Source organism: Babylonia areolata, chromosome 21 (assembly GCF_041734735.1).
Source record: "Babylonia areolata isolate BAREFJ2019XMU chromosome 21, ASM4173473v1, whole genome shotgun sequence".
Taxonomy (NCBI): Eukaryota; Metazoa; Mollusca; class Gastropoda; order Neogastropoda; family Buccinidae; genus Babylonia; species Babylonia areolata.
Window position 1 is genome coordinate 54,769,948 of NC_134896.1, and position 12,588 is coordinate 54,782,535.

Below are 12,588 nucleotides of genomic sequence, written 5' to 3' on the forward strand. Positions count from 1 at the left end.
CAGTGGTGGCAGCGATGCAGTCAGTGACCACCTCCTGGATGCCCTTGGTGTGGGTGGTGGGGGTGGTGGGGGTGGTGGTGGTGGTCGGGGCCAGGCTCTCCTCCTCCGCCCTCCTTCTCCCTCTCCCCACCATCTCCTCGGCCCTGACCTCCGACCTCTGCCCGTTGACCTTGACCTCCGACCCCCCGCTGCTGCTGGAGTCACCGCCGAGTGAGGAGGAGGATGGGGGTGACGTGGAGGAGGGTGGGGTGGAGGAGGAGGTGGAGGGTTGGGAGGAGGAGGAGGGTGACGTGGAGGAGGAGGTGGAGGGTTGGGTGGAGGAGGAGGTGGAGGTGGTGGTACCGGAAGCGGTGTTGAGGAGCACGTCCCTCAGCATCTCTTCGTTGAGGAGGTCCACGGCGCCCGTGACGTCACTGGGACCCTCAATGCTGTCCTGCGTGCCGTCCGCCTCACCCACCATTTCTGTGGATGATGATGATGATAATGATGATGATGATGGTGATGGTGATGATAGTAATGATGATGATGATGGTGATGATGAAGATGATGATGAGGAGGATAGTAATGATGATGATGATGATGATGGTGGTGGTGGTGGTGGTGATGGTGATGATAGTAATGATGAGATGATGATGGTGATGATAATGATGATGATGATGATGATGGTGATGATGATGATGGTGATGATGATGATAGTAATGATGATAGTGATGATGGTGATGATGATGATAATGATAGTTATGATGATGATGATGATGACGATGACGATGATAATCGCAATAATGATGGTGGTGATAACAATAATAATCATAATGATAATGATGATAACAATGATAATAATAATGATGATGATGATGATGATGATGATCGTAATGGTGATGGTGGTGATAACCATAATAATCATAATGATAATGATGATAACAATGATAATAATGATGATGATGATGATGACGACGATGATGATGATGGTGATGACGACGACGATGATGATAATGATGGTAGTAGTAGTAGTACTACTACTACTACTACTAATAATAATAATAATAATGATAATAATGATGAAATGATGATGATATATATATGATGATAATAATAGAAATGAATGAATTGATGATGATGAATGATGATGATGACGATGATGATAATAGTAATAATAATACTGGCGGCCTGTCAGTCCTGCCCCTGTCCACTCACTGGCATAGGCGGCGAAGATGCCCCGGGCTTTGCTGGGCTGGACGGACTGGTCAATCTCCCGCTGCAGACTTCGATCTGTCCGCTCACCTCTTCGTCAAGCTCCTCCCTCAGCCTCCTGGACAACACCGACACACGTGGGCACACCATCATCAATGAGTTATTAAAGGAGAAACAGTAAACTGCAGGCAGAAAAAGATATTAAAAAAAGAAGAAAATAAAATGGGTGGCGGTGTCATTGTAGCAACGTGCTCTTCCTTTGGGGAAGGCATCCCGAATTTCACACAGAGAAAATTAATCTGTTGTGAAAAAAAAAGAAAAAAAAAAGAGTAATTCAAATACAAATACGCATATAGTTTATTCTTTTATTTCATGAAAGGCTTTCTGTGTGAGTCTAATGAGATGTCACACTATAAAATAAATAAATAAATAAATAAAACAGCAACAAAAACTAGTCTGTAAGAGTTATTCACAACAGCTGTGTATTATTTCATTGAAGGATTAATGTTCCTCGTTTGATTTATCTTGATTAACCGTCCACATACACCAACAAACGCTGGAACAACACCACACGCATACATCATCGTTCAAATGAGTTATTAAAGTTTGCTTTTTAACAAATTCATGAAAGACTCTGTGTTTGCATTCTAATGAGATGTCACACGAACAATTTTGAAAAAAGAAGAAAAAAAAAAAAGTCTGTAAGAGTTATTCACAACAGGTTGTGTGGTATTTCACTGAAGGACTGGTGTTCCTAGTTTACTTTTTTTTTTAACGTACACATACATAAACAAATACTGGAACAAAATCACACACATACAAAAACAAATGCTGGAACAAAACCACACACATACATAAACAAATGCCGGAATAATACCACATACATACATACATCATCAAATGCCAGAACGAAAACCACGCACCCACACATACACAAACAAATGCCGGAATAAAATCACACACATACATACATCATCAAATGCCAGAACGAAAACCACAAACAAACATCATCGTCATCATAACAGGATATATCATTCACAAACCTCTCAAGACGTCAACAATTATCTGTTGTTATAGCACGGGGTTTTGTGGTTTTGTTTGTTTGTTTGCTTTTTGTTTGTTTGTTTGTTTGTTTGTTTTGTTTTGTTTTGTTTCTTTTTGGGGGGTGGGTGGGGGGGTTGTTGTTGTTTGTTTGTTTTTGTTTTGTTTTGTTTTTTTTTTGGGGGGGGGGGTAACTGCAGAATGACAATGCCAACGCCAAATATTAAGAATGATAGAAGGGAAAAAAAATCCATGAAACCCCCGCGGCCCCATCCCATAACCTAATGTTTCTCAATCGACATCATCTTAACTGATTACGGGACCATTTAGATCTAAAACTTCTGCATTAGCATTCTGTTATATATCACAATTTATACAATAAGTGAAATCAATTATAAGCAGCTTTATCCCAACGTATCATCGCCCCACGCCGACGGGCGCTATAGCCGAGTGGTTAAAGCGTTGGACTGTCAATCTGAGGGTCCCGGGTTCGAATCACGGTGACGGCGCCTGGTGGGTAAAGGGTGGAGATTTTTACGATCTCCCAGGTCAACATATGTGCAGACCTGCTAGTGCCTGAACCCCCTTCGTGTGTAGACGCACGTTAAAGATCCTGTAATCCATGTCAGCGTTCGGTGGGTTATGGAAACAAGAACATACCCAGCATGCACGCCCCCGACAGCGGAGTATGGCTGCCTACAAGGCGGGGTAAAAACGGTCATACACGTAAAAGCCCACTCGTGTACATACGAGTGAACGTGGGAGTTGCAGCCCACGAACGAAGAAGAAGAAGAAGAAGAAGAAGAAGATCGCCCCACGCCGTATCTACCCTATCCTCCCCCACACCTTGGTTATGTGCAATCCAAGGGTCTTCTTCTTCTTCTTTTTCTTCTTCTTCTTCTTCTTCTTCTTCATCGTTCGTGGTCTGTAACTCCCACGTACACTCGTGTGTACACGAGTGGGCTTTTACATGCATGACCGTTTTTACCCCGCCATGTAGGCAGACATACTCCGTTTTTTAGGGGGGTATTCAAAGGTCTAATTTCCCTTTTTTTTTCGTCATGACCCATGACCCTCGTGACCCTGACCTTTCGAGCTCTCCTGAAGGACGGAGGGTCCTGTTCCTCCAGACGGTCAAGGTCAGCGGAGTCGAACTCTTCCACCGACATCTGTCCCGTAGGCGTGTCTCCGAACTCCATCAGTCTGCAGCAGTAACACACACCAGTTACAGTAACACCAGCAGTAACACACCACCAGTTACAGTAACACCAGCAGTAACACACCACCAGTTACAGTAACACCAGCAGTAACACACCACCAGTTACAGTAACACCAGCACCACCCAGTTACAGTAACACCAGCAACAACACACCACCAGTTACAGTAACATCAGCAACAACATATCACCAGTTACAGTAACACCAACAGTAACACACACACACACCAGTTACAAGACAAGCACTCAAGGCCTGACCAAACGCGTTATGTTACACTGCTGGTCAGGCATCTGCCTAGCAGATGTGGTGTAGCGTATGTATGTATATATATATATATATATATATATATATATTGTATTTGTATTTGTATTTCTTTTTATCACAACAGATTTCTCTGTGTGAAATTCGGGCTACTCTCCCCAGGGAGAGCGCGTCGCTACACTACAGCGCCACCCTTTTTTTTCTTTTTTTCTTTTTTTTTCCCCCTGCGTGCAGTTTTATTTGTTTTTCCTATCGAAGTGGATTTTTATACAGAATTTTGCCAGGAACAACCCTTTTGTTGCCGTGGTTTCTTTTACGTGCGCTGAGTGCATACTGCACACGGGACCTCGGTTTATCGTCTCATCCGATTGAACTAGCGTCCAGATCACCAGTCAAGGTCTAGTGGAGGGGGGGAGAAAATATCGGCGGCTGAACTGTGATTCCAACCAACGCGCTTAGATTCTCTCACTGAAAGTGAAACTAAAGCAGGGCGAAGGGAAGGTGTATGTGGAAGGAGGGGGGGGGGGTTGCGGGTGAGGGGGGAGTGGGGTTACCTTTTCCTGATGGTGGCCTTGCAGACCCTGACGACGCTGATCATCTCCTTCAGGGTCCTGTTGAAGTCGTGCATCCTGGCCGCCACCAGAAGGGCTGAAAGTGAAACGGGTGGGGGTGGGGGTGGGGGTTGGTGGGGGGGGTGGGAGGGAGGTGGACCATGGTCATCTCCTTGGTCCGTACGTCTGTTTCTGTCTGTCTGTATGACTCTGTCTGTATGACTCTCTCTCTCTCTCTTTCGTCCTCTCTCTATCTCCCTATCTAGCTGTCTGTCTCTCTCTCTTTCGTCCTCTCTCTATCTCCCTGTCTGTCTCTCTCTCTCTCTCTGTCGCTGTCTGTCTCGCACTCGGTCTCTCTCTCTCTCTCTCTCTCTCTCTCTCTCTCTCTTTCTGTGTATGTCCTTCTGTCTGTCTGTTTGTATGACTGCCTATCCGCCTGTCTTTTGTCTACTATCTGTATGTCTGTCAGTCTGTCTCTCTGCCTCTGTCTCTGCCAATATGTCTCTGTTTCTCTGCCTGTCTGCATGACTGTCTGTCTGTCTATCTCTGTTTTTCTGTCTGTCCCTTTATGTTCCTGTTCATCTGTCTCTTTGTTTCTTTGTTTCTGACTGACTGACTGTCTGTCTGTCTGTCTGTCTGTCTGTCTCTCTCTCTCTCACACACACACACACACACACACACACACACACACACACACATCCTACCCACACACACACACCCTCCCCCACCAACACACACACACTACAAAAACACACACAACCCCACTCCCACCCCACCACACACACACACTACAAAACACACACACAACCTCACTCCCACCCCAACACACACACACCCACACACACACACACACACACACACTACAAAACACACACACACAACCTCACTCCCACCCCACCACACACACACACACACACACACACGACACAGACCACACAGACCACACATGCCGCCCCCCCCCTCCCCCCACCCCCCCGACCCTCACCCCCCACCCCACACACCCCTCCCCCTCGTTACCTGCTCCGCACAGCCCAGCAGGTTTGCGGCCTGTGTGCATCCAGTCTCTCTTCATTCGCTGCACCAGTCGGAGAGCCGAGCGACACACCTCCTTCTGCCGCTCTCCGAACTCCAGCACGTTGGCATAGCGCTCCATGTACAGGCACGGGTCTGCAGGCACGCGCACAGGTATGTATACACACATGCACAAACATTCACACACACACATATTATATATATATATATATATATATATATGTGTGTGTGTGTGTGTGTGTATATATATATATATACATATATTTGCACACACACACACACACACAAATAAAAACACATGCCCACGCACACACGCACGCACACACACACACACACACGGGTTACATAATACAGGACAATTCACAGGTTACATGATACAGGACAATTCACTGGTTACATAATACAGGACAACAACTCACGGGTTACATAATACAGGACAATTCACTGGTTACGTGATACAGGACAATTCGCTGGTTACATGATACAGGACAATTCACTGGTTACATAATACAGGACAATTCACGGGTTATATAATACAGGACAACAACTCACGGGTTACATAATACAGGACAATTCACTGGTTACGTGATACAGGACAATTCGCTGGTTACATGATACAGGACAATTCACGGGTTACATAATACAGGACAACAACTCACGGGTTACATAATACAGGACAATTCACAGGTTACATAATACAGGACAACTCACAGGTTACATAATACAGGACAACTCACGTTTCTCACATTGATATTGTGCGTAATACATTTCACAGGTCGCGTGATACTGGACATTTCTCACGTTGCGCAATACAAGACGTTTCACGAGTGATGAAAATACAAGACACATGATACTTAACTGACCACATGACGACGCACGTTAAACACCCCACGACACTTACCCACACTGCAGAGACTGATGTTCTGGTGTAGGCCCCTGGCGATGTGGACGAACATTCGTCCCAAGGCGAACACATCCACCTGCACATTTTGCATTGCATTGTATTGTATTGTATTGTATATTGTCCCAAAAGATCTCTATGTTTGGAAATTAAGTCTGCTCGCCTCAAGGAGATCGTGTCTCTACAGCGCAGCACTACTCAACTTTTTTTTTTCTTCTTCTTCTTTTTCTGCACTGGTTTTCGTATCAAAGTGGATTTTTCTAAAGAATTTTGCCAGAAACAACCCTCATGTTGCCGTGGGCTCGTTTACGTGCGCTAAGTAATGCTACACAAAGGACCGGAGTTCATCGTCTCATCCGAATGACTGGTGTTCAGACTGTAAGCCTGTGGTCCAGACCAGTGATCAGTTATCAGTGGCCAGCAGGAGTGGTTGCAGTATCTGTGGCTGGAGAAAGCGCCTTGTCTCTGTACAAGATTCAGCGCCATGCAAGTATTTTTCATTATTACTTTAAGCATATGGAGAGTCAGACGATGAGCGCGCGCACACATACACGCACACGCACACACACACACTCACACATACACACACACACCCACACACAGAGCCACACGCCCCCACCCCACCCCCAACACACATACTTTAAATCGTAACAGTGGCAATAATGATGATGCCTATTATCATCATGATAATAACTGTATTATAAAAAATAATAATAAATGATACTCACGTTCATTGCATCGCTAATGTCCAGCAGCATCAGTGGTTAGAGTTAAGGATTTGTCACAGCATCCATTCTGTTCTGTTAGTTTTCATTATAATCATGTATACTGACATATATACATACACACACGAAGAAAAACCCCCCCAGCAAGAATGGAAATTATATCCGGATATGACTGATCATCATACGTTCGTTGACTGTGTAATTCTCGCACATCGTTTGTCAGTGTAGCATACACCACACTCCGTGAGTTCCTCTTCGTGAAAGAGTAAAGCATTGTGTGTTCTGTGGCGGGGTCCCCGTGAAGGGACAAGACAAGACAAGACAAGACAAGACAAGACAAAATCTTTATCATCGAGGGTAATAGATAAGCAAGTAACATGCTTCATTTTTGTTTCTCCTTTTTTTTTCTTTTTTTTTTTTTTTTTACATCCACCCCTCGCCCTAAAGAGGGAATAAAGCTAAAGAAGCGAAAACGAATAAAAAGAAGAAGAAAAAAAAAACCAAAACACAGTCAAAATCCATCCGTATTTCCCTATCATCCGACCATTCACAGCCATTCCACCCACTGGCAAAGTAAAAAAAAAAAATAAAAAATAAAAAAGAGAGAGAGAGAGAGAAAATGGCATGGGGGAACAGTTCTTCCGTCGCAATCAAACACCCCCACCCCACCCCACCCCACACACACACACACCAGCTCTCTCTCTCTCTCTCTCTCTCTCTCTCTCTCTCACACACACACACACACACACACACACACACACACACACACAGAGTGAAGTCGAGGTGACACAACAGACACAGCCAGTGAACCAGAAAGTGAAAAAGGATATCAGGCAACCCGTCCAGGCGGCACACGATGTAGATGCAGGCACCTGCCACCAGCACGTGGCGGCGGTGCTGTGTCAGGCGGTTCCTCCGGGCCAGCTTGAAGTACACCTCCGCCGACGAGCACTGACGTTCGCTCAGCCGTGGCTCCATCCGGTTCTGGCCGACCCTGCGGATTATCGCCCGCACTGCACGGCACGGCACGGCACGGCACACACACACACACACACACACATGAGAGTGATGGCCTAGAGGTAACGCGTCCGCCTAGGAAGCGAGAGAATCTGAGGGCGCTGGTTCGAATCACGGCTCAGCCGCCGATATTTTCTCCCCCTCCATTAGACCTTGAGTGGTGGTCTGGACGCTAGTCATTCGGATGAGACGATAAACCGAGGTCCCGTGTGCAGTATGTACTCAGTGCACGTAAAAGAAGCCACGGCAACAAAAGGGTTGTTCCTGGCAAAATTCTGTAGAAAAATGCACTTCGACAGGAAAAACAAATAAAACTGCACGCAGGAAAAAATACAAAAAAAAAATGGGTGGCACTGTAGTGTAGCGACGCGCTCTCCCTGGGGAGAGCAGCCCGAATTTCACACAGAGAAATCTGTTGTGATAAAAAGGAATACAAATACAAATACACCGTGGAAAATCCTGCATGTGCTCACAGCTTCTTACTTTTACTTTTTGTTGTGTTTAGTTTATAGTATCCATAATTCCTATGACAGTTACATGAGTTCTCAGTTCACACCGCGATCACTGGTTGGGTCAGGGTGGAGGGGTGGGTGGGTGGATGGGTGGATTCATTGACTGATTCATGGGTGGGTGGGTACGGATGGATGGATGGATGTTTGGATGGGTGGGTGAGTGGGTGGATGGGTGGGTGGGAGATGGATGGATGGATGGATGGATGGACGGACAGATTCATTGACTAATGCATGGATGGATAGATGGTTCCTTTTCCGTCTCTGCTCCCATCAACATGCGTTTCATGTTGTAGTTTTCAGTTTCAGCTTCAGTAGCTCAAGGAGGCGTCACTGCGTTCGGACAAAACCATATACGCTACACCACATCTGCCAAGCAGATGCCTGACCAGCAGCGTAACCCAACGCGCTTAGTCAGGCCTTGAGAAAAAAAATATAGGGAATAAATAATAAATAAGCTTACATAAATAAATAAATAAATAATAATTATAAAATAGAAAAATGTAGTAATAATAATCATAATAATAATAATAATAATAATAATAATAATAATAATAATAAAAAATAAAATAATCATAATAATAATAATAAATAAATAAATAAATAAAGAAGACAACAATGATGATAAATAAGCAAATAAATGTAAAACATGAAGACACACATTCACACAAACACACACACATGCATAACAGATATGCACCAAACATGCAGTTTCACAGATATGAAAGCACCATCATGTTGCAGTGTATGTTAAAATGGTATACCGAGACTGGTCACGATGGTTCCCTTTCCGTCTCTGTTCCCATCAACATGCGTTTCATGTGTATGTTAAAATGGTATACCGAGACTGGTCACGATGGTTCCCTTTCCGTCTCTGTCTGTTCATATATTAGCGTATTTTTGCAAACTATCTTAAAATGGTGTACCAAGACTGGTCACGATGGTTCCCTTTCCCGTCTCTACCTATTCACATATACAACTTATTTTTGGTTCAAGGACACAGTCTCCATTACATCTTTACATCTCCCTTACATTATACAGAAAATCGGTTCTCTGTCGCCTGCCTGGGATTTTTTTCTTTCTTTTTTTGGTTCTTATTGGAAATTAAGCTGGTTCACTTCATTGTTACAAGTCCTCATACACGTGAGCGTGCTCGGACATTAAACCACAAAATTCAATAATAACATCATCATCATCATCAACAACAACAACAACAACATACCAAGCCCAACCTTTTCTTTCTTTGTCAGACTCTGTACCTCAGCCTATAAACTGAACATGATACCCTGGTCAATAGAAATGCTTTCTCTTTGCTGTCTACGGAGCACAGTTTACTTATTTTACTGGCTGATCATTAAGACAAAGCCATGTACAATAAAGTGTTTACAGTACACGTAAACACTTCAAAACACAAAGCCATGTACAATAAAGTGTTTACAGTACACGTAAACACTTCAACACATCCAAACCAAGCTTGCCTTTCAAAAGAGCGTCGTCCCGGTTGTGATCTAAGACCCGTCCAATTCTCTGATCAAGGCTTGTACTAGCCGGTCCTTCTGAAATGTGAAAACAAACAACAACAACATCAGGACAGGTCAAACCTAAGGCACTGGTCAGACTGTCAGGAGCAGTTCAAATCATAGAGATGATAACACACACACACACACACACACACACACACACACACACACACACACACACACACACACACACGCCACCACCACCACCACCACCACAACAACAAGGCTGTTTATGTAGTGCTGGACTGATTTTGTTCTGAGAGAAATCAGAGTGCTTTCATATCCCTGGACTTTCACAAGCACACATAACTGACACAGACTTGAGACTACAGAGGGGTGAAATGAAAAAAAAAATTGTTTTTAACTTAGAAATGCACGTTAATAGGTAGTAGAACTCAACTCTTCCCACCTGAACCTATGAATAATATGAACCTTGCCGGATAATGTTTTCTTGAGAATTAACTCTCTCCATACGAACGGCGAAAGAGACGACGTTAACAGCGTTTCACCCCAATTACCACCATCAAAATATTGCAAGCGGAAGGCTGAAGAGGTGAATGTTGACAACCACAATTCTGACGACGGAAGCTAAAGGTTGGGTCATTCAGACACCCACTGGACATCCGAAGGGTCTGTGTAGAGGAGAAGAGAGGACTGGCCGTACTGAGTGAGTTAAAAAAAAAAAAAAAAAATGCGAGAATGTCAGAGCTAAACAAAATATCACAGCATTAACACTCACCGTACGGACGACAAAAGAGGCGACGACGATGGTGTTTCACAGCTGCTGACATCATTAACATGTTGCGAGCGGAAAGTTCTCACACTAAAGAGGTGGATGCAAACAAAGAATGACGCAGTTCTAAACACGAAAGCTCTTGGCTCGGCCACTTAGACACCCACTGGACATCAGATGGGGTCGGGTCTCTGGGGCCTTGAGGGGGTGGGGGGCGTGGTGGGATGGGGGGAAAAGTGGCCGTCGCGAGTGAGTTAACAGAGACCAGTAAAGGAAAAAAGAACACCGTGAAGCTATGTCATCATGAATACATGCCATGATGTGACATTTGGCATCGCTGTCAATATTTCCTTTTTTTCTTGTTCTTTATTATTTGTTATTGTTCTTCATCTTATTATTACTATTATAAGTATTATCATATTGAAAAATAACCCTTGTATCTCAACAAATTAATGATTTTTTTTTTTCTCGATGATCATTGATGGACCAAATGTTTTGCTATGTGAATGCTGAATCACACTGATGTCGTGAAATGTCAAAATATAACCTTGTGTACAACTACAAGGGGAAAAAAAACAGAAGACCGTGAGACTATTAAAACCCAAAAAAAGGGAGCGGAAGTGACGTGCAGTGTCTGTGTGAGAGAAATATAAATATATACCTGACCACAGCCGTGCTTACCGTGGGAGACAAACTGTCCCTGGGCCACCATCTGCCCGCTGCGTCCCTCCTCAAACTGCACCTCAGCACTCAGTTGACAATCCGCCTCCACAATGTTGCCGCAGTCTGTGCAGACCTTCTCGTTGCGTTGTTCGTCCTCCACGATGTCCCGGGACCCACAGTTTGTACACACCACGTCAGCCATTGTTTGCAGGGGTCTGTTGAAAAGAGTGTGTGCACAGTAAGATTGAGTGTGGTGTGGTGTGTTTCTGTAAAGATAGCCGAAAATCAAAAGATGTGACGAGCTTTTGAATGCATACAGAATTTCCAAATTTTGGACTTTGGAAAGATGTATTGCATTGTATTGTATTACCCTTTTGACGTAACATAATTAATTTTCTCTGTGTGAAATTCGAGCTGCTCTGCCTCTGCCGTGGGAGAGCGCGTTGCCACAGTGAAAGTGCCATCCCTGTGTGTGTGTGTGTGTGTGTGTGTGTGTGTGTGTGTGTGTGTGTGTGGTGTGTGTGTGTGTGTTCTGCCTGCATGTACACACACACACACACACATATATATATATATATATATATATGTGTGTGTGTGTGTTTTCCTGTGGAAGTGAATTTTTCTACAGAATTTTGCCATGGTTACTGGGGAAAGATTCGAACCCGAGACCCTCAGATTGAAAGTCCAACGCTTTAACCACTCGGCTATTGTGCCTGTCAGCCAGTGCTTCACTGAGTCAGCAGGTATAACACGTGGGTCATTCAGTCGTCACTATCTCCACGTCTACAGATTTGACATCTGGGTTATCATCACCCCCTCACTGCCAGCCACCTCATCGCCACCACGCCCCCAACGCCAGGCCACTTGATGTTTGTTGCGGAAGAAGGCTTTCCCCCCCCCCCTCCCCCGTGTGCAGCATGCACTTAGCGCACGTAAAAGAACCCACGGCAACTAAAGGGTTGTTCCTGGCAAAATTCGCTGTTGTGTAGCGGGTAGATTCTGACATCCCATATCTGCATACATGTGCAGACCTGCTGGTGCCTTTATCAAGTTGCGCATACGCCTGCAGAAGATTTGTTTAAAAAATAAATGAATTAATAAACAAATAATAATAATAATGATAATAATAATAATAACAATAATGATGATAAATTAATATAGAAAAAAACACGCGGAATTTATAGATCCCTTAATTTGTGTCAGCGTTCTGCAGAAGATACTCAAGTT

General features: G+C 44.3%; 1 protein-coding gene across 1 annotated transcript; it reads right to left on the minus strand.

The window, feature by feature from the left end:
* Positions 1-1,170: 1,170 nt before the first annotated feature.
* LOC143296658 (transcription factor IIIB 90 kDa subunit-like) lies at positions 1,171-11,563 on the minus strand. The gene is made up of 8 exons (XM_076608687.1): positions 11,380-11,563; positions 7,730-7,932; positions 6,195-6,273; positions 5,279-5,428; positions 4,265-4,358; positions 3,321-3,435; positions 1,743-1,747; positions 1,171-1,309 (listed from the first exon to the last, which is right to left on the minus strand). Exons 1-8 carry the CDS (start codon positions 11,561-11,563, stop codon positions 1,171-1,173), a joined length of 969 nt encoding a protein of 322 aa, XP_076464802.1.
* Between the last annotated feature and the right edge of the window lie 1,025 nt (positions 11,564-12,588).